The sequence below is a fragment of the Alosa sapidissima genome, chromosome 10 (genome assembly GCF_018492685.1).
Source record: "Alosa sapidissima isolate fAloSap1 chromosome 10, fAloSap1.pri, whole genome shotgun sequence".
Classification (NCBI taxonomy): domain Eukaryota; kingdom Metazoa; phylum Chordata; class Actinopteri; order Clupeiformes; family Clupeidae; genus Alosa; species Alosa sapidissima.
In genome coordinates, this window is record NC_055966.1 from 3,279,806 (window position 1) to 3,303,498 (window position 23,693).

A 23,693-nucleotide genomic window follows, 5' to 3' on the forward strand; every position below is an offset into this window, starting at 1 on the left:
TAAATTGGATTGAAAATTGAAATTGAAGTGTGTAACGCAGAACGTCCACAGCACAACAATGCTAAACAACCCACGAAAGCACATTTTGAAACGTTTCCTCCAGAGGTTTCCTCCGAAAGCAGTCACGTGTCTTTGGTCACATGCATAAGCACAGCCTATCGAATGAAGCCAAAAATAACCAGGCTCATTTTTTGATTAACTTCTTGGAGCGTTAGTATCCTCCTAGGTAACGTTAAAACATCACAAGGCTACTTGCTGACTGCCGAGACAAGGTAAGAATGTGCGACTAACAGTCATGTCACAGTTTTATGATATGTTCAATTGCTAACCATCGAAGTCGAGTAGATTCACGAACGGTAACGTTCAGGTAGCGTCGTATAGAGATACTGTTTTATGTTTGTATGACGTTAGTTATTAGCGTAACTTAAAGTTATTAGCAGAGTACTTTGTCATAAAGTTCATATTAACCACATCGATTTCGAGTTAGCCTAATAGCCTATAAACGTTACATTGTTTGTAACATGTACATGTTGTTTCATTGTCGCCACTAACGTTATGACTACGTAACTTTTTGATAACTTAACTTGCTGCTCTCTGATGGTCATCAAACCCAACTGATTATGCGCCTGACATCATGACCAATTTCATGTTGATGGAGCAACTGTGGAACTTGCAGTTGCCTTCCGACATCCACCTACTCTGAAGTCCCTTACCCACAACAAGATAGTTGAACCACCTTGTCTGTCAGTGTCATATGGACGTGTAGTGTGTTTTGCCCGAGATTTTTTTTTTTTTACTTAACTGCATCAAGCCTTGTTAGTCTAAATGCAGCTAAAGTGTAGTGTTAGTTGTTAACTCAAAAAGTTTTAGTTAACCCTAAAGTAACCCTAGATGCTTAAATTTACAGTGGTCTTGACTAAGTTCTGAACAACATTGTCAGATCAAAGCTGATTTTTGTTTGTTTGTTAGAATACATTTTCCTTCCCACTACTACTACCACTAGGCGAATAAGGCCAAGAGGGAGGCACACCACCCTAGGACAGGGGCCTACAACAGGTAGCTTGTGACCTACCAGCTCCCCACCTGTTTCTGAGTAGCTCGCCAAGAGCAAGAGGTTCAAAGAACATGTTCATAAATCTAAGGTCAAGGTCTCAGAGGAAAAAGGGTTGGAGATCCCTTGCACCACCTATGAAATTATGTCAGTGCAAACAGACACTGGCTGGCATGCATACATGCAGTATACAGTTTTTGTTGTGTGGTTGGATGTCCCCAAAGCACTGTATATGTTTTATCTGTTGTTGAAGTCTTATGCACTTGCAGAATGTGCACAACTTTGTACAGACCGTGTGGATGATGCATTTTGCCATTATTTGCATTGCATGTATGTAGACAGTATTTGTATTGCAAAAATGACAGGCAGTGTAAAAAAAACAAACATGAAGTAACAAAGAGAAGATCGTCATTGAAAAGGCCAATATTAAAGTCTCTGCTTTGTCTGCTTTATGGCTATAGAAATTTAATATACCATCACTTGTGTATTTTTGTTGCCACATACTGACTTTTGTGTCCCATACAATTCTTCTCATTCAGCTGAGCCTGAGAATTTCAAGATGCAGGATAAAGTCAGCAGGTTGCTGGATGTGAAGTATGAAATAATTCTCCACCAAACATTACTGCAACTTTGATTGAATGCTAGCATAGATGTAAGAAAATGGTTTGGACTAACATTTTGGTTTCTCTCATCAGCACACATTCCCTCAGTAATGATTCACCCCTGGTCAGCCCTGAGGGACTGGGCTGCTCTGACGACTTGTCTTTGGAGAACATGGGTAAACCACTGGAGAACAGCTTACACCGCTCAGACCATGGTAAGTTTTGGTGTGTTTCTGAAAGTCAGAGAATGACAGGGAACTGGTGTAGACAAATACAAGTGAGAGGTCTATGTTGAGTTCTTTGTTGACTGATGACGACAGGTCTAGTAAAACAATATCTTAAAGTACAATGCCAAAACATCTGGTTCCAAAGAAAAAGTATCTTGTGAAATTCATATTTATTTTTTGCAAAATCTGCAAAAATAGGGCGCAGTGTGCTCATGACTTGTGGTTTGTGAGTTACATTGTGGTTTCATGAACAAGTTATTTTTTACAGAATCTCGTTTTCTCTCAATCTTTTCATGTAATCCTGGGTTACCCTCGTACACCCACTTGTCTCCCAGCCATAAACTCAAACTTCTCCAAATACCTCACACCCACTCAAACGTTAGCAGTGGGCTATTTGGCTTCGGGTATGAAGCCAGAGGATGATATCCTGTACCAGTGGCGTCTCAGAAGGAAGATGGAGCAGTGTGGCCGTCAGCCTCAGTCTGATCTCCAGCTGCCAGTCCCTTACGGCTCGCTCTGCAGCCTGTTACAGCAGGTAGGGGAATCCAATAATACCTGCTTAGATTTGTCATTCTTTAACATTAATTAAAGAGAGGTTGTCATTTATCTAACTTATGCCTTCCTCAACTATGCTCTGACATCTCTCAATTTACCACATGGTGGTTGCAAGTAAAGGAACCAATGATTTAGTTGAAAAACACAAGGTTTGGGATTACCAATAGACTGAGTAAAATGCTTTGCGTTTTCTTTTCCAGACTCAAAATAACTTGCTTACAAGAGACCATTCAAGTACGGTCATTGGCACTATGGCACAAGCTTCATCTGACATATGTACTCAGGAACCCCCTCCTCCTTTTACTTTTCCACACCCCAGTCTGTCTCAGTTCCAGCCTAAGCACCACATCTCTCCACGTACATCCCACATCGACATCCTGCCATGTCCTCTCCAGAGCTCTCCCATGTTACTACCCAAGGAGAGTAAGCAGCATCTGAGGAAGAGTTCCACTGATACTGCCACTGCCACATGCACACCATTGTCAACAGATCAGCTTAACTTCAAAAATACACCTGACTACCAGCGCAACAAATCGCATTCATCTCTTCATCGGTACCTCCCTGAAAACAAAGAGGGACACTGTCTTATTTCTAAGAAGAGTGGGAAAGGAGGAAAAGGTGTCATGTCACAGCGGGTAGGAACAGAGGCTGAGACAAGAAAGAAAATAACTTCCTCCAGTAGAGAAAAATGTTGTAGGTAGGTGGGTTTTTTTCATTAAACAAATACAACAAGCCTCTGTATGAATGTGCTATAAAAATGAATTCCTTCCTTTGCTTATTACTAAATTCTAACCACACTGTATGTGTTGTGTTGTAGATTTGGCAGACATATGGACCAGTCTGACCCTGCACTCGGTAGACATATGGACCAGTCTGACCCTGCACTCAGAGGAGACCAAGATGGCAAGAGGCTCAAGCGGAAGGACTCCCACAAGGCAAGAAGACGAGAAGCTTCGGCTTTATCCCCATGTCCTCTACAAAGCACTCTTGGAATGGTCAGTATGATCCAGCTACTTGGTTTCCCTATGACTTTCCCCATTTACATGATGCTGCAATGCATACAGTGTTCCCTACAGGTCTGAAATATAGTTGTGGTACATATCTAATTTTCATGAATCAGTCATAGGCATTGTTTAGACATTATAGGCATAGACATTGTTCTATTTAGTCCTCCAGTGTTAATCAACAATTATTTTGCAGTAGGTGTTTGGACAATGTTTCAGTTAGCTGTTAACACTAGGGATCGACCGATATGGATTTTTTAGTACCAATACCGATTTTTTTCCATCAGCCTTAGCCGATGACCGATACAGGCTGCTGATTTTCTTGAGCCGATATTTGAAGCTGATACTGCTTTTATTTTGCTCCCTCAATTTACATCATACAAATGACACATAATTACACAAAGGATGATAACAAATGTTATAAGTCTCAATTTAAAAAAGGAACATTTATTGAACTTATGGATGGGTGCACTGGATATGTAACCTGACTCTCGCCAGATAAATTTCATTCCGCCTAGCTCCACTCATCCATCTGGGACCAATCCATTGGAGTGTTGCTTCAGAAGGCTGGGCCTAATCAAAAATGCTTGCATATGATTGAATAAGCCACTTGTCCGTCATCTATTGACGTGCTACTTCAACCACTCACATCGAAGCCAACCCGTGACGCTGATAAGTCTCACAGTCGCTTCTACGCTATGTCACATCTATGAAACTCCCGCCCTGCGTCCTGATTGGCTGTACCATAAAATCGGGTGCAGAAATCACTCTCAATGGAAGAGGTCCCAGATGGATGTGAGTGAAGCTAGGCGGAACGAAATTCATCTGGCGAGAGTCAGGTTACTGGATATAGTTAACTGTGCAAAATGCTTTCATCAACATCTTACAACACAGCCTTGATGATGCATTGCTTGCCGACATATTATAAGACATAATTCAAGTCATCACAAAATGTCCTTTGTCAACACATTTAAATAATTTAAGAAAACAATAAGCCTGAAAAGTAGCTATTGCAATAAAGTGCTTGATTTGTCATTTTAGACTGCATGGTTTAAATTTTTCTATGTCTATTTTTCTAAAAAAAGCTGCCAGATTTGTCAACCACAGAACATAAATCAGCAGAGGAAAATAACGTGGTGTCAGATGTTTCTGTTCTAAACGGCATCAACGTCAAAAGGTATAAAAACGTATCTCTCCTTCAGGTAGCGCAGCACTCTCATATCGCTGTGATGCGCGTGTCCCACTGAGTGAGACAGACCAGACGCACACAAACTTCTGTTTGGTAGCTGACGAACCACCATTGAACTGGATTGATAATGATACAGTAACGTTAGCAAACGGCTCTAAACAAGTAAGGCATACACGGTATGTCTGGTACATGATGAACGTTAACACGAATTAATATTCAACTACACGTCTCTCATTATTAAAGCTCTGATATCACTGCGATATGGCAACTCCGCCCCGCTCGAAGGGAGAGGGGGAGGGAGACGCACACACCACACGCGTCAAAAACTCAGCCAGGTGGTCGCTGAATAAAACTCCCACATATCTCGGAACAACGTCGGCATTACTTAATCATATGATTGACTAGTGTTTGTAACAGCTACCGCTAACGCATGCATATGGATAGCCGATACCGATACATGTAAAAAACGCAAATATCGGCCCGATATATCGGTCGATCCCATATTTAACACCGAGAATAGGGTCACTCCTGTTTCCTGCATTCCTTTTCTTCTGCCTCCACAGGTGGTGTCTGAAGTTCTTTTTCCCGATTTTGGATCAGCAGACACTACTAGAATGTCAAGCACTGACTCTTTTGAAGACACTCAATCATTTCCACCACAACCCTTAACCACTCCTCATAGACTTCAGAGACCTTCAGAGATCATTAATAAGCTTCTTATAGAATCAGAAGGTGAGCTGTGAGTTTGACTTTATATAATACAGTTTTTAGGTTTAGGGCTGTCTCATAGCCTGTGCCATCCACCTTGACCTGAGTAAACGTTTCATGCTTTGCACGGAGGGTTTGACTTTGACCTTTACTTGCATAGAAAAAGGTGTTGGACAGAGTTTTGTAACAGCCATTTCTGTGAAAATACTGAATTATCATTCTTTCTTTTAAAACATAAGAAATTAAAGTTCCTTTTAGTTCTAGCAGGCAGTGAGGAGTGTCTGCTTTGGGTATAGCAGGAAACTCAACCATGTAATATGTTGGTCCTAGGGCTTGATCAGACGGGGCAGTTTGCAGAGTGTAAACACGAGGCGCATCATGCTTTTTTCACTGACGCAACTATACTTCTCTTAACTGTGCTTTTGCTTGTAATAACTAACAAACTAAAGATTGTATACATTGATTGTATAACTGAGTGAAATCAATTACATATTTTAATACCAAAAAGGTTCTTAAAATATTGCATTTTCCACTGAGAATGAAAGGAATTCAAGGCGCTCGGGGTCTCTGCAAAAATGTGCAAAACGTTTGCTGACAAAACTCCTTTCACTGCAAAAACAGTGTGCTGTCTGATCGTGCCTTTATGCTGGAAGGTTTGCCTGGCACTGCTAGTCTGTCTGGTTAAGAATCTGAACCAGTATTTTCTGGTGGGGTGATGACAAAAAGGAAGCACTGTGACAACAGGCCAAATTTCACACCCAAAAGTTGACAGCACCTAAGTTGCTACTTTCTTGTGATGATCATTGTTGTGCATCATCTCATGATTAGTATATGAATTCTGGTAGATTCAGATGAGCTGGAGTTTGAGGATGATCCCTTGCTGCTGGTGCTGCGAGAACAGAGAGGCTGGGTGAAGCAGCGCATATGGTAAGAACCAATTATCAACTGATTGTCACAAGTTACTTCATTGTCTTAATCTGTGCACACATTTTTTTTTAATGTGTTTATGTACAATCATCTTATAATCTAATATTTTTCTCATAGTGACATGGACATGTTGCTTAAAGCATGGCATGAGAAGCAGCCCCTCTGAAATCTCAGAATCTTGCACACATTCCTGTATGATTTTAATATATTGTAAATAAATTATGAACGTTGAACATTTGTAAATATTTTGTAGATATTAGTAGTAGTATTTATGTGATTTGTTTGTGTAGAAGTAGTCCCAGGGTTACAAACGAGATCTGTTCCCATGTAAATTTAAGCAATAAGCCTAAGAGGCCGTAGGCTCCAGTGATTTTAGAACAGTTATGGGACACTTTTAGCCATGACACGAAGCAGATTGCCTAAAACCCCTCATAGTTGTTCTAAAATTACTGGAACCTATGACCTTTCGGGGCTAACAGCTTTTCTTAAATGGTTACTACATATACCTGGCAAGATTTCAGAAAATGAAGGGACAGCAACAAGAAATTTAATGATTGATTCATAGATAATCATTCTTCTGCCAAGAAGTAAAATAGAATGAAATGCAGTCAATATGAAGGGTTCCATTGGGTTTTTACAGTGGCATCGAACGCAATTCTGCTAATCATAATCAAGGACAGGAACTATCCGTTTTAGAATGTTGCACGTAATTTCTAACAGGCAGTCGTGGCCTACTACGGCTTTGGGCTTTTAACCGGAGGGTTGCCGGTTCGATCCCCGACCAGTAGGAACGGCAGAAGAGCCCTTGAGCAAGGCACCTAACCCCTCACTGCTCCCCGAGCGCCGCTGTAGTAAGGCAGCTCACTGCTCCGGGTTAGTGAGTTACCTCACTGTGTGCTCTGTGTGTTCACTAATTCACGGATGGGATAAATGCAGAGACCAAATTCCTTGTATACACAAGTATACTTGGCCGAGAAACCTGATTTACATGTAAATTAAAAAATATAAAACAGAGAGTAGGAGTTATTGGAGTCTTAAATTAATTTCCCTTTTCAGGACAATTGTATGGTGGGTCGTGGGTGAAAGTATTTTGTATTTCATCTAATTGAAAAAGTGGTCTGCAAAACTTCTCTTGTCAGAAAGAGTGAGCAAACCTGAGCATACCCTAAGCCAGTACCAGCTTCGGCCCCAGGCCAATTCATAAAAAATTCTAGCTAAATCTGTCTGGAGAGGAGTGGCATAATTTGAATGGCTCTTGAGCTCAATCGACAATAGTTGAATCTGAACTAGATTTTACATGGAATTGTTTTGGACTGATTCAAAATTCAACTTAAACTCCAATAGTCAAATTTAGAAATGGATTTAATATACGTAAACCTTTAAATTAAAATGTAATCACTATATTGCAAAACAGGGATATAAATCTAGATTTTTAACTGACACTTGAAATGCATGCCATTTCAAATTATAGGACATACTTACACAATTTACATTTAAATTAATGTCTGTTTTAATCAAAGATTCTAGAGTGCTCTAGAATCTTTGGTTTTAATCAAGCAATTGAATGCGTCGCATGGGATGAAAAGCATCGCCATGAACACTAGGCAAAGGTGGTGGCTGATACAGATGTTTTATAAAAGCAAAAGTAACTAAATAGATACAGGTATGTTTTCTTCCGAAGTTATCAGTCCATCCTGTTTTACTGTCCATCCTCCGCCATCCGAATAGATGATGTTAGCGATCATACATGTCCTTCAAAATCTTAATGCTCTCGGCATATCTCAGCTGGTTTTTGTTAGAGGACTCCTTCCACCTGAAAAAATATATAGCAATTGCAATGTTTTAGTTTAAGGAAGTAACATCAGGAAAATAAGGCAGATGCTGGCTGGTTCCAAATATAAATGGAGTCCAGTATTTTTACATATTAGGAGATGTTAAAGACTCTTAATTACCGTATACCCCAGTTATCCAATAAATGTATGGACATTTTAAAGTGTTTTTGCCTAAATAAGTTAAGACTTGTTTGTTTGGGACTTTTCACTTCATCATAAATTGAAAAGCCTTTGCACCACTGGAACTAATGTCACAAGTTGTCTTTTATGCAACAGACAGCACTAGTCATGAACTTACTTTTGTCTGATTTTCTTCCATCGAGCCATATGGTTATATATTAGCGGAGTAGCATTGGCGGCTGCATCTGTACCCTGTAAATAGAAGAAATGACCCATACCAAATAAATTTGATTAAAAATATTGATTTTGAACCCTGTATAAATCAAATGTAATCATTCAAATTTAAAAAGAGGAAACATAATTGTCAGCATACTGGTTCTTACCTCTGTGGGACTGGCCTTTACAATAGGCGGTATCCTCAGATTAACAGGGTCCCCTGAAGAGTTGACGGGACATGTAGTGGGTGGTGGAAGTCTGTATACAGTCTGACTTTTACCATTTATCATGTCAACCACCTACAAAATTCAAAAGAGTACTTTTTGGATTGGAGTCAGGTACTATCCCTCAGTAGTTCAGGGCTTACTAAAGCTGAAATGGTACTGAACCAGTACAGTTTTATAATGTACAGATTGTATATCTCAACTCACTTGAGCAGGGCATTATAACCAAGGAGGTATTATAGATCTGAAGCGTGAGGAAGTACCGCCCCCATTCATTTCAATGGTCAATGCTTGGCTAGCTACTTCAGCAAACAATGTAGAGCAGTGTTTCTCAAACTTTTTCAGACCAAGGACCACTTAACCACTAAAAAAAAAACTTACGGAATACCTAGCTAAAAAAGAAAGTAGACCTACTTCAACAGTATATTACACAATAGGCCTACTCAATGAACCACCTTACTTATTGTCATTCCACCTTGCTTATTTTGTCAGAGGATTCATATAATTTAAACTGGCATAGTTTACATATGCAGTGTTACAGAACTGTTTGGATTTACATACAATTTGGTTCAATGTTGCAAACAACTCTAATTAAATTAAACAAAATTAAATTAAATTAAATTAGATATCACTTATAGAGCGGCAAAACATTGCATATGTCTCATGGTGCTTTACAGAGTGTTAAACAATCAGAGAAGGCTATATTATATTTTACCACGTCTGGGGCCCGTTGCACAAAAGCAGCATTAAGATATCCGGGATAAGTTACTGAGCTGCGCTCAATGAATCCAAAACAAGAGCGTACAGGCTTAATTGGTTGCACAAAGACCAAGCCAGGATGAGCAGACACAGATTCATCAAGCCAGGTGAAACCTATCCTGGATAAGTGCGCGCTCACGGCTCCCTCAAATAGACCCCACCACCGATCACAGATTCACTGATTCACCATGGCAACTAGAGCGGCTTCATTGCTTCTTCTACGGTGTAAAGTAGGTAGCGATAGCCTTTTCACAACAGCAACAAACAGCAACACCTCTGTTTAGGAGAATATTGCAACTAGTGTCGCGACCACCACGCGCAAAATGGTTACGGCGCTCCCGTGACGTCACATTGTCGCATGACAGGTCGGGAATGGCGAGTACGTAAAAGTTAATTAATGATTACAAACGTTTAAATAATGACAGTGGGTCTAGGTATATGTGATAACAATTTAGTGGGCAGTGGAATAACTATTGGTTTCCGTTTGTGGTGACTGCTGACTGAGATAAGGGATGAATGAGATTAAATAGATCCTGGAACTTAGCCTGGTCTGGAGCAGGCTAGCTCCACAGAATAAATCGCCATGGTGACTTATACCATAACATATCCTGCTGCCCTCTATCCCACTTTTGTGCAACCGGATCACGGATAAATTGAGCCAGGATAACCAAGATATCCCGGCTTAATCCCTTATCCTAGTTTTGTGCAATGGGCCCCTGGTCTCGGACCACACTTTGAGAAACACTGATGTAGAGATATGTGGGTAACACGGGGACAGTTGTAACTTATATAATTTCTCTGGTCCTATCTAACATTCTGATGAAACTCAGACAATATGTAATGATCACAAAACTGCATTTCTAGTTCTAACACGCATAGCAGTCGGTTGTACTTAGCAAACGTAGCTTGCCGGTTACTAGCAAGCCAGTAGATACAGTACAGTTGGCTAGACTAGCAAAGTTTGCTACAATGTGACACACTTGGTTTGTATTATTTCACTGGCATTTTGAAACCTGTAGACTGGAGTGTAATAACTATAACGTACAGAAAACGTCTTTATAAAGCAATATTTCATTCAGGAGAAAGCATGGCTGGTGCCGTGAATTTTACTTTACCTCTTTAAACCGACACGCTAAAACGGTACTCGCCTAGTCTTGCAACTGTCAACTTATTAGCTGGTTTGATGCTCATTGAGCTCAATGCAAATCAAACCAGCTAATAGGCTAAGGGGTGCCAATACTTATGACCCCTGTATTTTAAGGAAGAACATTTATTTATTTATGATACATTATTCATTCACTAAGAAAATTGGTGTCCTTAAAGGTTAGATATTTCCTCATTTTTCACTTAAGGCATTAAGATCAATTTCCAAAAGATGCTTTTATATTCCTCTTTTCAGTCAACTTTAGCATGGGTGCCAACACTTTTGGCCAGCACTGTATATTCAAATGAAGGGGGACACTTCAGCTGAATTTGAGCAACAAGAAAAACAAATTACAACTCTACACAGTTTCTCCTACTACAGACTAAATAAAACTACACAAACACCGGTCTTGTTTCTCAATAACATTATAATTATTATTGTTGTTATTATTATTATTATTATTATTATTATTATTATTATTATTATTATAACAACACACAGCAGGAAGACAAAAGGAGGTATGAACTTACCTCTTCATCAGACATGCTTTGAGGGGGACTGAGGGAAGAAGACTGATCGCGTACTGTAGGATTATTCCGCATCCAGGCCCGGCAGATGGGGTAAAGAGGAGTGCTGGTGCTGAACTGTGCCAGGTCTACGCTGCGGTCGAACAGCTTGATGATGTATGCATCTTTAAAAAGATTTCAATGGTGACAAGTTTACAGTATGGTATATTGTTTGTGTATACCATATCTTCAAACATAACTGTGCAAAAGTTTTTTTGACATTTTTGTTTTCTATCCCTTTAGCTTTTGCATGGCAATAAGAAATATAGTACACTCCGTTTGAAAATAGTTAAGTGCTCCAGTGAGAAATGTATATCCAGTGTTGCCACAATTGGGCTTCTTTTGACTACGTCAGGCAGGGGGGTAAAAGCTTTAGGCAAGCAGATAAAATTTGGGTTAAATGGTTTTTCTGTGACAAAATCGCTGTTGGCCGTTTTTTTTGCAGAAGAGGCCGGGTTTTTGAACGTGATTGGGCGGAAACCACTCAACCCAATCTGGCAACACTGTATATTGTTGAACAGATAAAGTGACAGTGACTAGACACCAGTGACGATTTGGGTAAGTAATTCGGGAGAGTTAGGCATTTTTTTCGCCAATCTGCAAAAAAAAAAATTCTTAGCAATAGCTTTTTTGTGGTACTGTGTTCCTATAGGTGTCTAGTAACACCTCCCAATTTATCCACGGCCAAATCCTCGGGGAAACACCTGCATGGCCAATCAAGAGGGTCTGGGCGAAAATAATGAAAACCAATATTAGCTTTTGAGATGTCTAACTAGTTTTTTTTTAGAGGTGCTAAATCTATCCCAGCAATACAATTACAAAACAAAACTTCCTTAATCCGTTTAAAATTGAACAAACCTCATCCAACTCCCCTGCACTCCCTCACTCCTGTTATTATCTGGCTGGTTGATGTTCTGGCAAGGGTTACCATGACAGTTCTATTTTACCTGTTTTACTATTTACTATTGTTTTTACCTGTTTTACTATTTATTTTATGTTCTTATTTTTATATTATATTTTTTTAACTTTATCTATTCTACTGACCTTATTATTATTATTATTATTATTATTATTATTATTATTATTATTATTATTATTATTATTACTATTATTTTCTTCTTAATGTACTACTTCTTAATTCTACTCATGTAATATTATTTTCCTTTACTTTTTTATAAAAATTTTTTTAGTCAGACCTGTGTTTCCCTGGGCCCCTTTTTATGTTTCAACTGTTCCCTAACCTCTCATTGCCATGTAAAGCACTTTGGGTCAACTCCTGTTGTTTTTAAATGTGCTATATAAATAAAAGTGACTTGACTTGACTTGAGTTCCAACAAGCAGAAATACACTTGACTCCTTGCTTTTTACAGCAGCACCTGAGAGTGTCACAGTCCCCTGCACAGTTGCAGCTGACAAACTTCAGAGGGTAATCCGGGATCTCTTCTTGTTTCCATCCATACTCAAGGACATCCAGTGATGGACTTTGTAGCAGTAGCCAATTTTCTGTCTGGAGATATGCCTGCAAAGAGTACTGTGCTGCAACTCCTGTAGTCGGAGGCAGTTTCTCAAGCTTGATACTAGTTATAGTATTTCACAAAACTGAGTACCCCCCTCACTTTGTAAATATTTTATGATATATTTTCATGGGACAACACTGAAGAGATGACACTTTGCTACAATGTAGAGTAGTCAGTTTACAGCTTGTATAACAGTGTACATTGTCCCCTCAAAATAACACAACATGCACTCTGGAAGTGAAAGTGAAAATGTCCAAATTGGGCCCAATTAGCCATTTTCCCTCCCCGGTGTCATGTGAATCGTTAGTGTTACAAGGTCTCAGGAGCAGGTGTGTTAAATTTGGTGTTATCACTCTCACACTCTCTCATACTGGTCACTGGAAATTTAACATGGCACCTCATGGCAAAGAACTCTCTGAGGTTCTAAAAAAAAAATATTTGTTGCTCTACATAAAGATGACTAGGCTATTGAAAGTGAGCTGCAGCATGGTGGCCATAGACCACACAGCGGTTTAACAGGACCGGTTCCACTCAGAACAGGCCTCGCCATGGTCGACCAACGAAGTTGAGTGCACATGCTCAGCGTCATATCCAGATGTTGTCTTTGGAAAATAGACATATGAGTGCTGCCAGCATTGCTGCAGAGGTTGAAGGGGTGGGGGGTCAGCCTGTCAGTGCTCAGACCGCACGCCGCATCAAATTGGTCTGCATGTCGTCCCAGATGGAAGCCTCTTCTAAAGATGATGCACAAGAAAGCCCGCAAACCGTTTGCTGAAGACAAACAGACTAAGGACATGGATAACTGGAACCATGTCCTGTGGTCACACTGTAGCAAAGTGTCATTTCTTCAGTGTTGTCCCATGAAAACATAAAATATTTACAGAAATATTAACTCAGTTTTCTCCTCATGAGTTTCACATTTTGTTGCTCACCGTCCACCCTCCGCATTGAACTCTTTCTCTCCTTCTTCTCTCTCACATACCCACACACAAAGAAAGCCAGAAAAGAACAGGGGCCTATTGCACAAAACTAGGATAAGGGATTAAGCTGGGATATCTTGGTTATCCTGGCTCAATTTATCCGTGATCCAGTTGCACAAAAGCGGGATAGGGGGCAGCAGGATATGTTACGGTATAAATTACCATGGCGATTTATTCTGTGGAGCTAGCCTGCTTCAGACCAGGCTAAGTTCCAGGATCTATTTAATCTCATCCCTTATCTCAGTCAGCAGTCACCACAAACGGAAACCAATAGTTATTCCACTGCCCACAACACATTGTTATCACATATACCTAGACCCACTGTCATTATTTAAACGTTTGTGATAATTAATTAACTTTTACATACTCGCCATTCCCGACCTGTCATGCGACAATGTGACGTCACGGGAGTGCCTAACCATTTCACGCGTGGTGGTCGCGGAACTAGTTGCAATATTCTCCTTAACAAAGGTGTTGCTGTTTGTTGCCGTTGTGAGAAGGCTATCTACCTACTTCACACCGTAGAAGAAGCAATAAAGCCGCTCTAGTTGCCATGGTGAATCTGTGATCGGTGGCGGGGTCTATTTGAGGGAGCCGTGAGCGCGCACTTATCCAGGATAGGTTTCACCTGGCTTGATGAATCCGTGTCTGCTCATCCTGGCTTGCTTGTTGTGCAACCAATTAAGCCTGTACGCTCTTGTTTTGGATTCATTGAGCGCAGCTCAGTAACTTATCCCGGATGTCTTAATTCTGCTTTTGTGCAACAGGCCCCAGATCTCCGCTTGTGAAGTTTTGTTTACGTGTAACACACTGGTACTATAATTACAGATAGTTTTGTCTCAACATGGTGTTTGTGAGAGAGTCAATGTGCATAGATGTGTGTGTGTGGTTGTGAATGTGTTTGTGAGAGAGTCAATGTGCATAGATGTGTGTGTGGTTGTGAATGTGTTTGTGAGGGAGTCAATGTGCATAGATGTGTGTGTGTATGAGAGAGAGAGAAACGAGTGTCCAACGTGGAGGGTGGACAGTGAGAAACAAAATGTAAAACTCATGAGGACAACATAACTAGTATCAAGCCTTAGAAACTACCTCCAACTACAGGAGCTGCAGCACAGCACTCTCTGCACGCATATCTGAGATTGGCTACTGCTACAAAGTCCATCACTAGATGTCCTTGAGTGTGGATAGAAACAAGGAGAACATAGTTATGCACCAGTCCCTACACCAGATCCCATTGCACCAGACTACCTTCTGAAATTTGTCAGCTGCAACTGTGCAGATAAAGTGTATTTCTGCTTGTGGGAACTGTCATGATAACTCTTGCCAGAACATCAACCAGCCAGATGATAAAAGGAGTGAGGGAGTGCAGGGGAGTTGGATGAGGTTTGTTAAATTTTAAACTGATTAAGGACGTTTTGTTGTAATTGTTCAATAAAACCACTTGTTTTTATGGACTTGGAGTACTTTTTACTCACAACTAATGGCTGGGATAGATTCAGCACCCCTAAAATACCCTAGTTAGATCCATCTCAAAAGCTAATATTGGTAAAAAAAAAAAATGGCCGTGGAAAAATTGGGAGGTGTTACTACACCTATAGGAACACATAGTAAAAAAAAAAATGTTTCAGATTGGCGAAAAAAATGCCTAACTTTCCCTAACTTAAGTCACTAAAGTTGAACTCTAACGCCAATTCTAACACGGAGCTCAGTTGATCATGCTCACAGAATACCGTCGGTCGGAAAAAACTTGAAAAAAATCGGTGCTGTCTGACACCAGTTAGCCAAAGTGCCTACAAGCTGTGCTATGAGGGCATATATTAAACTGTGCCTTTGTGTCTTAACAGGCTCAAAATGTCATGACAAGTGCTATGCAACATGAGCAGGGTCCTGACATAACACCACTGTGCGTGTTCAACCTAACAATTGTGAAGGAACAGTATAAATTCAGTGTTTGTAGCCTAGGCTGTCAGCCTACCTGTTTCCTTCTGTTCCACAGAGACCAAACGTGAAGTTTATGTCCAAAATAACAATAATTCAGCAATGCAATGTTTATATATTAATATAATTGTCTGTAACAACCTAAAAACTCCAAATAAGAGCTGCAGCTGCACGCTACTGAATGGAATATGGAGGACCGAAGATGACAAGATAAATGTATCCCGACTGCACCGATTTTTTATATACCGAACAGTATTCTGTGAACATAATCAACTGAGCTCCGGGTTAAAATCGGCCGTTGTTCTCCTTTAAAGGGACTTTAACTGGCTGCCAAAACCCCAAAACAAGATTGACTTACTTTGTTTGTGCTGATTACTCTCAGCAATGCTGTCATCCATCTCTTTGCGTTTCTTTCTCCTGTGCTGGGGAAAGCGTGCTGATGGTCTGTAACACGAGACAAAGGAAGTGTCTCCATAGGCTTAGATGGTAGGGATGGGCAATATGGCTAAAAAATAGTATAACGTTTAAGTATCCGTCTTTATGTGAAATAGCAAAAAAGTTAACCCATCATACTCATATATAGATATATTCAGTTAAAATAAAAAGTAAAATTGTGCTGTCTGCAGGGTGACATGGATGGAAGGAATGGTAAAATAGAATTCCTATAAGATTACTTTTACTCTTCAGAAATTACACCAACCATCATCTCCATGCTTGAGAGATGTTTCAAGTAACAGTTACTCCTCCAGCATTTATTTATTTGTTCTGGGCCTCACAAAGTGTTTCCTCTGTGTTCCAAATAGAGCAACCTTGACTTGTCTCTAAAGCCCATCAGACACTGTGGTTTTGGCCCAATTTTAGCTATGATTCAGTAGGACCTGACAAAATATATAAGACATAACAATCAACGTTCCAGCTCTGGGCCAATTCGATTGGATTTCCGGAATGTTAGACATTTTTGTTGGCTGTCTTGCAGTCTGAGCACAGCAATCATGACTGATTGAAACGTGTAGGCCTAGTGGGATTTACCAAGTTTTCTTCTGAGAAAGAAAAAATGCAGTGTTTACTCGGCTTAACATATTTCTTTCATCTTCCACCCTGTACCCCTGTATCCGTTTTTATAAAACAGATAGTTCTGTCCTTGAATATAATGGCATAACTGTGTTTGAGGCAGTTGTGAAATTGTCTTTATACAACAGTTAGATTCGGTCAAACTATTCATTTCTGATTGGATGAGAGGCATTTCATGAGTCATCACAAGTGGGGGTATACCAGCATAACCCCACTGAAGACATTTTACTGCTAGTAATCACTCCGCATATTGCATTGATTTAATCAACATGAACATTACATTTATTCATAGCGAAAGCAGCGATTTCATAACGTCACTTTGGAGTGAGAAAAACACAAAGTAGGTGGCAGGCAGATAGGTCGTAAATGAGCTCAGACTTATTTTTTAGTTGCAAAACCTGAGTTTTTAAATTTAATAGTGCTTGTTTCAACTTTTACAAAATATAAGGGCACAAACCCTAAACTTATTGTTAATGCAGAAATACTGCCGTTCACTTTCAAGCAACATGCGTCTCAAGCGGTGTCACGTTGCTTGGCAACGGTAAACAACCAGGCTAAAGATTAAAACTATTTTTGTGGGTGGAGAATGAACAAACAAAAATCAAAATAAACAATAGAAAACACAAGTAGTTGGTAATGGAACTGTTGTATAAAAGCAATATGACACTTGTGGTCCTGGGGTTGGTAAAGGATATCCTCACAGCTGTAATCGCCTTCAGCCTTGTAACTATGGCCGAATTACAGCTGTGGGGATATCCTTTACCAACCCCACTCCCACTCGTGTCATATTGCTTAAGCAATCACACACCACTGATCACACTACATAAGAATTACAACTGTAAACAAAAACTGTATGTTGCTGCATCATTATCTGAACTAAATTTTTGTTGCTCTGTGTTTTTAATGAAACCTTGTCAGATTTGTCATAACTATTTCATAAAATCAGAAAGCTCAGTGAGGCCATGATTAAAGTTGATATTAGAACAGCCCTGACACATGTCCTAACTGCATGAGACGTCAGTGATTGTCAGCAACAAAACCAGCTTGATTACTTCCAGGCTTTGAGCAAAACTTACATACAGTTAGGACACGGTGTTAACTGTTCTAAAATCACTGTAACTTACAGCCTCTTGGGGCTATTGTTTGATTTTACACTTAGGTTGAGATTCCATTCAAAAAATCAATCAGCTGTAATAGTTACGCCAGAGTTTGCATGATACCTCCCAAGCAGGTTGAAAGCACATCTATCAAACCTGGCATATTTACTCACCATGAGCTGAGCTATGTACTGGGGTCAAAGGTCCAGTCATATTCACATAATATTACACATCAATACATTTTAGTTGGGAAAAAAAAAAGAAAAAAACACTGGCAGATCTTACCTTTTTCCAACAGAAGATGGTGAAAGGTCCCTGTAGAACATAACATAACCATTTTAGCTGGTTAGCTGTGGTTTCTACAGCTAACCAAAGCTGGAAAGTAAATAGTGAATAGTAAATAAAAAGACCATGATCTGCGAATACAGGATGGCGAGGAAAGGACAAGCACTTTGCGGTAACAGGTTACATCCCCAATTCCAGGAGTATGAGGTGCTGCCATCAGGCAGAAGGTATAGGGTGCTGTCCTTCCAAATCAACTGGGCTCGCAAATCATTTTTTCCTACCAGCACCAAACTGCCGAATAAGGGAAAATAACTCGATCCTTTCTGTGTGATAACACTGCACTTTGGGTATAATATTAAAATGTCACTGATGATATTGCACCTTACTATTGATAGCCTATGGGTACTATTGATACTGCACTTTAGTATTTTATACCATAGAGATACTTGGTGTGTATTGTTGTGTGGTGTTGTGGGAGGGTTTAGTGGTCCTGTTGTAGTCTGTTGTCTGTCTCTCATGAGCTGTATGGTGCAAGATGAATTTCCAAAAGGATCAATACATGTCTATCTATCTATCTTGAGTATAAAATTGATTTGTAAAATAAAACAAAAAAACATACTTGCTCAAAGAGTCTGTTGTTGCTTTTCCTGGGTCATCTTCATTCTGATCTCTAAAAAAAAATACAGACTGAATGTAGACGTGACACAATATTAACACACTTTCATGCACACTACACAGTAGTATTAAGGACTTTTGGGCCAAAGATAATAAGCCAACAACCTACAAGTAAAGGTGTAAATTCTCACTGGCATTATGCTTTGATTTCATCATGATGCACAATTCCTGATGCATCTTTGAACATCATCTGCTTCTCCTTTGTCCAGCCATCTTCTGCTGACTAAAGTCAGTTACATTGATGGGTGTAGAAATTACCCATTTCAGCCATTTTCAACAGACTGGGTATCCAGTTAGTGCTAAGGGGGTATCCAATTAGTCTAAAACCTGAAGAAAAGGGTCATGCTCTTACCCATGACAACGTTTCATAATACAATACCAGGCATTCCAGCCACGGACCAGCAATGTCAGAAACTCCATTCTCCTTCTTGTAAATTAGTTTGAAACAATTATTTTCAATTATTATTATTTTTATAAGACAAAAACTACATTGTGTTGCTTTCAAATAAATCCTGTCTTTGTACTAGACCTAAAGGATAATTCAGTTCCTGTCTAATTATGAGTTACGCTTTAATTTTAGGGTGTCAAGAGTCCCAAACTTCATCCCATAGCCACTTTGGCAAAGTTTTATAACAAGCACTTCTTATTACATGTGTACTAATGATCTTTAGGTACTCAAAAGTACATTAAGTATGGGCAACATAAGTACGTGATAATACATATTGTTACATAGGTTGTTACACTGTACTTCATTATGTAGATACACTAGAACAAGGACCCCGTAAAATAAAGTGTTACCCAAAAATAAATAAAAAACTTGGTTCATGAGATCAAATGACCTATTCTTGCCACAAGGCACCATGAACAGAAGTTCATGAGTTGTCATAGTAAATATGTGTAACCTTTTCAAAGAACAATGGATTGCATGTGGCTAATATGTGCATGGGATTATGCAGCTCCATATATTTTGTCCTACTACACCCGAACCATCCTTCTACTCCACAAATGTCTTAACATTGTTTTCTGGTTGTTTTTTTAAAATTAGTCAATATCTTCTACAACAGACGCGATGGCGAAATCTAAATATCTACCTTTTAGCAACAGTATTTTTGTTAGGGAGAACTGGGATGAATTAAAAACACTTTGTAATTAAATGTCATTTACAAAGACATCGTACCATACTGAAAGCTAATATTTTGTCACTAACAACCTACATCTGTCCTCTGTCAAACACAGTTGCATTTTCAGCTTTGAACAAAATCGTTCAGGAGTTCTTCTGATCCGAACCGCTCTGGTTCGGGCATAGTTGCTCCACAACGGTAGCCTGGAAAATCCAGACCTTGGTAGAAAGAATCTAGAAAGATTAAGGGTCTGGCCACGAACAATTAATCTGGCCACGAACAATGTTATGGCCCAACTCGAGGGGCGGCACCAAGCATGCATTTGAAAATCTCACTGCACGCAATTAGATAACACTAGACCAATGTTTACTCTGAATGATTCCGGACTTCGATGCAATTGGATAACACTACGACCAATGTTTACTGACCTCCAACGTTGCAGCGCTGTCGTCATCAGTTTAGCTCGCCTCTGGCTCGCCTATATCAGATACGCCGATTTGATTGGTTCCCCGGGATGCAAGGGGTAAAAGTAACATGCATCATTGCTAATTGCCAGAGTGTCTCGCAGAGACAATTCCATTGTGCTCTCGCGAGAACTCTGGATTTCGAGGGTACCACAACGGAATAAGTCCAGACCGATCTTCCCGACCTCAAATGTTGCACTGGTTCAACCACTGAGGACCGCAGTGGGCGGTTGGGGATGTACAGCTTGGTCATTGAATTAAGATAGCAGGGAGCAGATCCAGTCAGTGTCCTATGGGCCAAAGTGAGAGAGCCTATCTAACAGGACACAAAAGGATGCAAGATGTAACAACTATCCACAATTGTTTGGCGGCCGTTGCAAACACGCTGCATGTTGTACCCAAAATCCATTAAGGCTCTCCTTCAAGGCACTGCCGCAACTAGCGCTACCAATAGCTGATTACCTCTCCAAAAATATTAATAATAATTTTTAAAAAAGAAAACACAAAAAAGGAGAGAAAAAAACACATTACCAACAGAGCAGCCTTTGTGAGCATTTCACTGGGATTATCAAGCTGGCACCTTACTTCATCCATGTTTTGTTAAATTAGGCGCATGACATCTCCAAAAGGCTCAACAGTCATGTCTGGTATCCAGGACCCACCCCTCTCCACACACTCATGATGGGTTTGGACACATTACAAACAGAGACATCAACAAGTACCACTCCAGAATCAGAGACAAGATTTCACTCATCTCTCAGTCAATTCGGGTCATCACATGACCCAAGTAGTCTGTGCACGCCTGAACCATAACCATTGGCTTGCCTTTTCAGCAGCCTCAGACAACTCCTTCCCAGCTTTTTTCAGTGAGTCTTGAGGCTTATTTTGATGCACTACACTCTCTCTCTATTCCAGACTAAGAGCCTATAATATATCTTAATAAAGTTTACCATGGTGTTCACCACAAAGACATGTGACGTTAACAAAATGCAAACATCCAAAGACTAACCTGTCATTATTATCACTTTTCTCCACCAGTCCCTGAAGCACAGCATCCAAGCGACCTCGGGCACCAGTTCCTTCGATATCTGTGAGAATAAAGTGTCTTCTCAATACCACTTATTCAATAACGTAAACAATACCACAACCACTTCTTAATACCACGTAAACAATTCCACCTGCACTAACATTACAACATTAATCACCTAACCTAAACAGACTACAAACAACTTCGATTGACGTAGTACCCACCTGGTTTCTCGGTCTTGATTTTCACCTTCAGCATCTCTGAATCAATGCCAGAGCCCCTCCGCTGCTCGGAAAGCCTTCGAAATGTAGCAGCTAACTTTAACGTTAAGCATATGATTCCCATTATAATAAGAACATTTAACACAGGTAGGAATACAATAAGACATTATAGCTATCAGTACGTTATTACTACATTGCACTGTGGTCGAGTTGATAGCAACTTGCCCCCATATCTAACGTTAACTTCAAAGCAAAGTTAACGTTATTGAACCCTGGATATCAGAGAAACATATCAAATAACGTTAATATTGCACTTCTGCTACAGGTTCTAAGGTTGTTAGCTCGCTATCAGCTAACATTACCAAACTTTAACTTAACGTTACGTTGAGCAGTCCCGAAATGCTGGCTACGTGGACAGCAAAATGTATCCAAGTTATACATTTATTGACTTGTGGTAGAAGCTAAACGATTTCTAGATAACGTCAACAACAGTAACGTTACAGATGCTATAATGGCACTAACTGCTAGCATGCTAACGTTAACGTTGCTAATCTTACGTTAATTTAAGTATTAGAAATCCTGATGGTAGGCTATACTTCTGTGGCAATCTGAATTGCTTGCGTCGCGGTTTTCCTCCTCCGCCCTAAATAAATCCGACTGGACTATACTGGATGCGTTTATTGTGTGTCTGTGACACATAAATGTTACAATGACTGCAAACAAGTTGGAAGTTGATGCAAGTATTATTTTCAGTAGCTTTGAATTTGCTCTTGGAGTTTATTGTTGAGTTGGGCACTAAAGTGGACACCGCCATCTATTGTTCTGGAGTGAAATGACCAAGAGACTTCAAGCAGAGACGGTTGATAAAGCGAGACGATTCATAAGAGGGTAAATTCTGGCACGTTGTGACGTGGGGTTCGAAGCTGTCACGCCCATTTAGGAGTCTAGCGGGAGGTCCAGTGTCCAGAGTTAGGATGGTTCTGTATTGGCCAAATTCCTATCTTAAGTTAAGATAGGCCTTTTTCCTAAATGCAGTTAGGAAACATGCTTCTGTAATACCAAAAATCCTAAATGCCATCCTAAACTGAGATAAGATAGGATTTCAGAGTTAGGAAGTTTCTGTAATGAGGCCCCAGAGGTCCAATGTATTCCTATGGGAGAAATGAACATTTTCACGGAATATGACCAATCCCTTAGCCCTACATTCAGCGATGTAAGTTTTGAACCCATTTTCTAGAAGCCACGTGTCTCCCTAACATTCTGACATTGAAATTGTATTTTCCAACGAAACAAATAAAGACAAAAATAGCTTTGTTCGTGATCTGTCACTGTCTCCTCAAAGCTCCACAGCCACCTGTTCTCAGAGGCTCTAAACTCAGAGATGGTTGATAAACTAACCAAACATATTTTTTGCTAGAACTAGTAGACTACCACAAAGTTGCTGAACATATGTTACTTCAGGTTTGTTAGCAACAATATATAAGTTTAACCAAAGTTCTTAGCTGCTAGCTAGCTAGCGAACATTCCCATTCACTTTCCGTTTACTCTGCTAACGTTAGCTAGCTAGCTAGCTCGGTTAACGGGGAAAATGAAATTATTCATTCCGTGTCCGAAAGAGTGTTTCATTGGCATCACACACAAACAATGACTGTAAAATAGTATACAAAATTATATGTATATGTTATTATTGCTTATTCAGAGACACGCCTAATTAGGAGTCCAGAACTAGTGCCATTTCGTTCATAGACTGTATATATAGAACTGGACAGTGTGCCGTCTGTTAAGAGTGATGCGAGCGCTAGTCCAGAGCCCCCTGGTGGCTGGCTGCAGTACAAAGCGTAACTCCGCCCATCTCAATGTATTTCAATGGGCAAGTAGCCAACTTTTGAACCATAGCTTAACGTGAGGAGGGATTCAAAGTTACAAATGGACAATTTGCTTAGTATGCTCATAACAGCGGTATCTGAAAATGCTGAGTTAAGGTATCGTTGTTACCTGTGATTGCACTGCTGGAGAAACATTTTGCATTGGTATGATTTGATCAGGTCTAACTTGCCAGTGATGTGTAAATCCTCCCGTAGACGTACCCCATTTCAATACGTCTAAATTGAAAACTGTGACAACTCATCATAGGCTCTCTCAATATGTCTGTAATCGTATGACTCTACCACAG

General features: G+C 40.0%; 2 protein-coding genes across 8 annotated transcripts; one reads left to right on the forward strand and one right to left on the reverse strand.

Annotated features, from left to right (window-relative positions):
• proser3 (proline and serine rich 3) lies at positions 1–11,179 on the forward strand. 3 transcript variants are annotated; one of them, XM_042105911.1, is made up of 10 exons: positions 1–272; positions 970–1,056; positions 1,591–1,645; positions 1,747–1,868; positions 2,216–2,415; positions 2,636–3,132; positions 3,253–3,430; positions 5,192–5,360; positions 6,182–6,263; positions 11,060–11,179. In XM_042105911.1, exons 3-10 carry the CDS (start codon positions 1,611–1,613, stop codon positions 11,118–11,120), a joined length of 1,344 nt encoding a protein of 447 aa, XP_041961845.1. In that variant the 5' UTR covers positions 1–272; positions 970–1,056; positions 1,591–1,610; the 3' UTR covers positions 11,121–11,179. The 3 variants fall into 3 exon arrangements, with proteins under 3 accessions (XP_041961845.1, XP_041961844.1, XP_041961847.1); XM_042105910.1 differs by lacking the exon at positions 970–1,056; XM_042105913.1 differs by lacking the exons at positions 970–1,056; positions 11,060–11,179 and adding an exon at positions 6,381–6,496 and having other exon boundaries at positions 6–272; positions 1,558–1,645.
• On the reverse strand, positions 7,608–22,332 carry lin37 (lin-37 DREAM MuvB core complex component). Of its 5 annotated transcripts, none has more exons than XM_042105918.1 (10): positions 22,117–22,332; positions 21,524–21,597; positions 21,282–21,360; positions 18,632–18,682; positions 18,013–18,042; positions 15,918–16,003; positions 11,089–11,249; positions 8,599–8,730; positions 8,394–8,467; positions 7,608–8,076 (listed from the first exon to the last, which is right to left on the reverse strand). In XM_042105918.1, the coding sequence occupies exons 2-10, from the start codon at positions 21,555–21,557 to the stop codon at positions 7,998–8,000; spliced, it is 726 nt and encodes a 241-aa protein (XP_041961852.1). In that variant the 5' UTR covers positions 21,558–21,597; positions 22,117–22,332; the 3' UTR covers positions 7,608–7,997. The 5 variants fall into 5 exon arrangements, with proteins under 5 accessions (XP_041961852.1, XP_041961851.1, XP_041961850.1 ...); XM_042105917.1 differs by having other exon boundaries at positions 21,524–21,617; XM_042105916.1 differs by having other exon boundaries at positions 21,524–21,613; positions 22,078–22,332.
• Positions 22,333–23,693: the final 1,361 nt, after the last annotated feature.

What these genes read in the sequence shown, in the direction of transcription:
- proser3 (XM_042105911.1), top strand. Translation starts at nt 1,611, where the DNA reads ATGCAGGATAAAGTCAGCAGGTTGCTGGATGTGAA. An exon ending in TACAAAGCACTCTTGGAATG is followed by an intron (nt 3,431 to 5,191) that starts GTCAGTATGATC and finishes CTGCCTCCACAG; the next exon opens with GTGGTGTCTGAAGTTCTTTT. An exon ending in TGGGTGAAGCAGCGCATATG is followed by an intron (nt 6,264 to 11,059) that starts GTAAGAACCAAT and finishes AACAACACACAG; the next exon opens with CAGGAAGACAAAAGGAGGTA.
- lin37 (XM_042105918.1), bottom strand. Translation starts at nt 21,557, where the DNA reads ATGCTGAAGGTGAAAATCAAGACCGAGAAACCAG. An exon ending in ACAACAGACTCTTTGAGCAA is followed by an intron (nt 18,043 to 18,631) that starts GTATGTTTTTTT and finishes TATGTTCTACAG; the next exon opens with GGACCTTTCACCATCTTCTG. An exon ending in GAGTAATCAGCACAAACAAA is followed by an intron (nt 11,250 to 15,917) that starts GTAAGTCAATCT and finishes ATCTTTTTAAAG; the next exon opens with ATGCATACATCATCAAGCTG.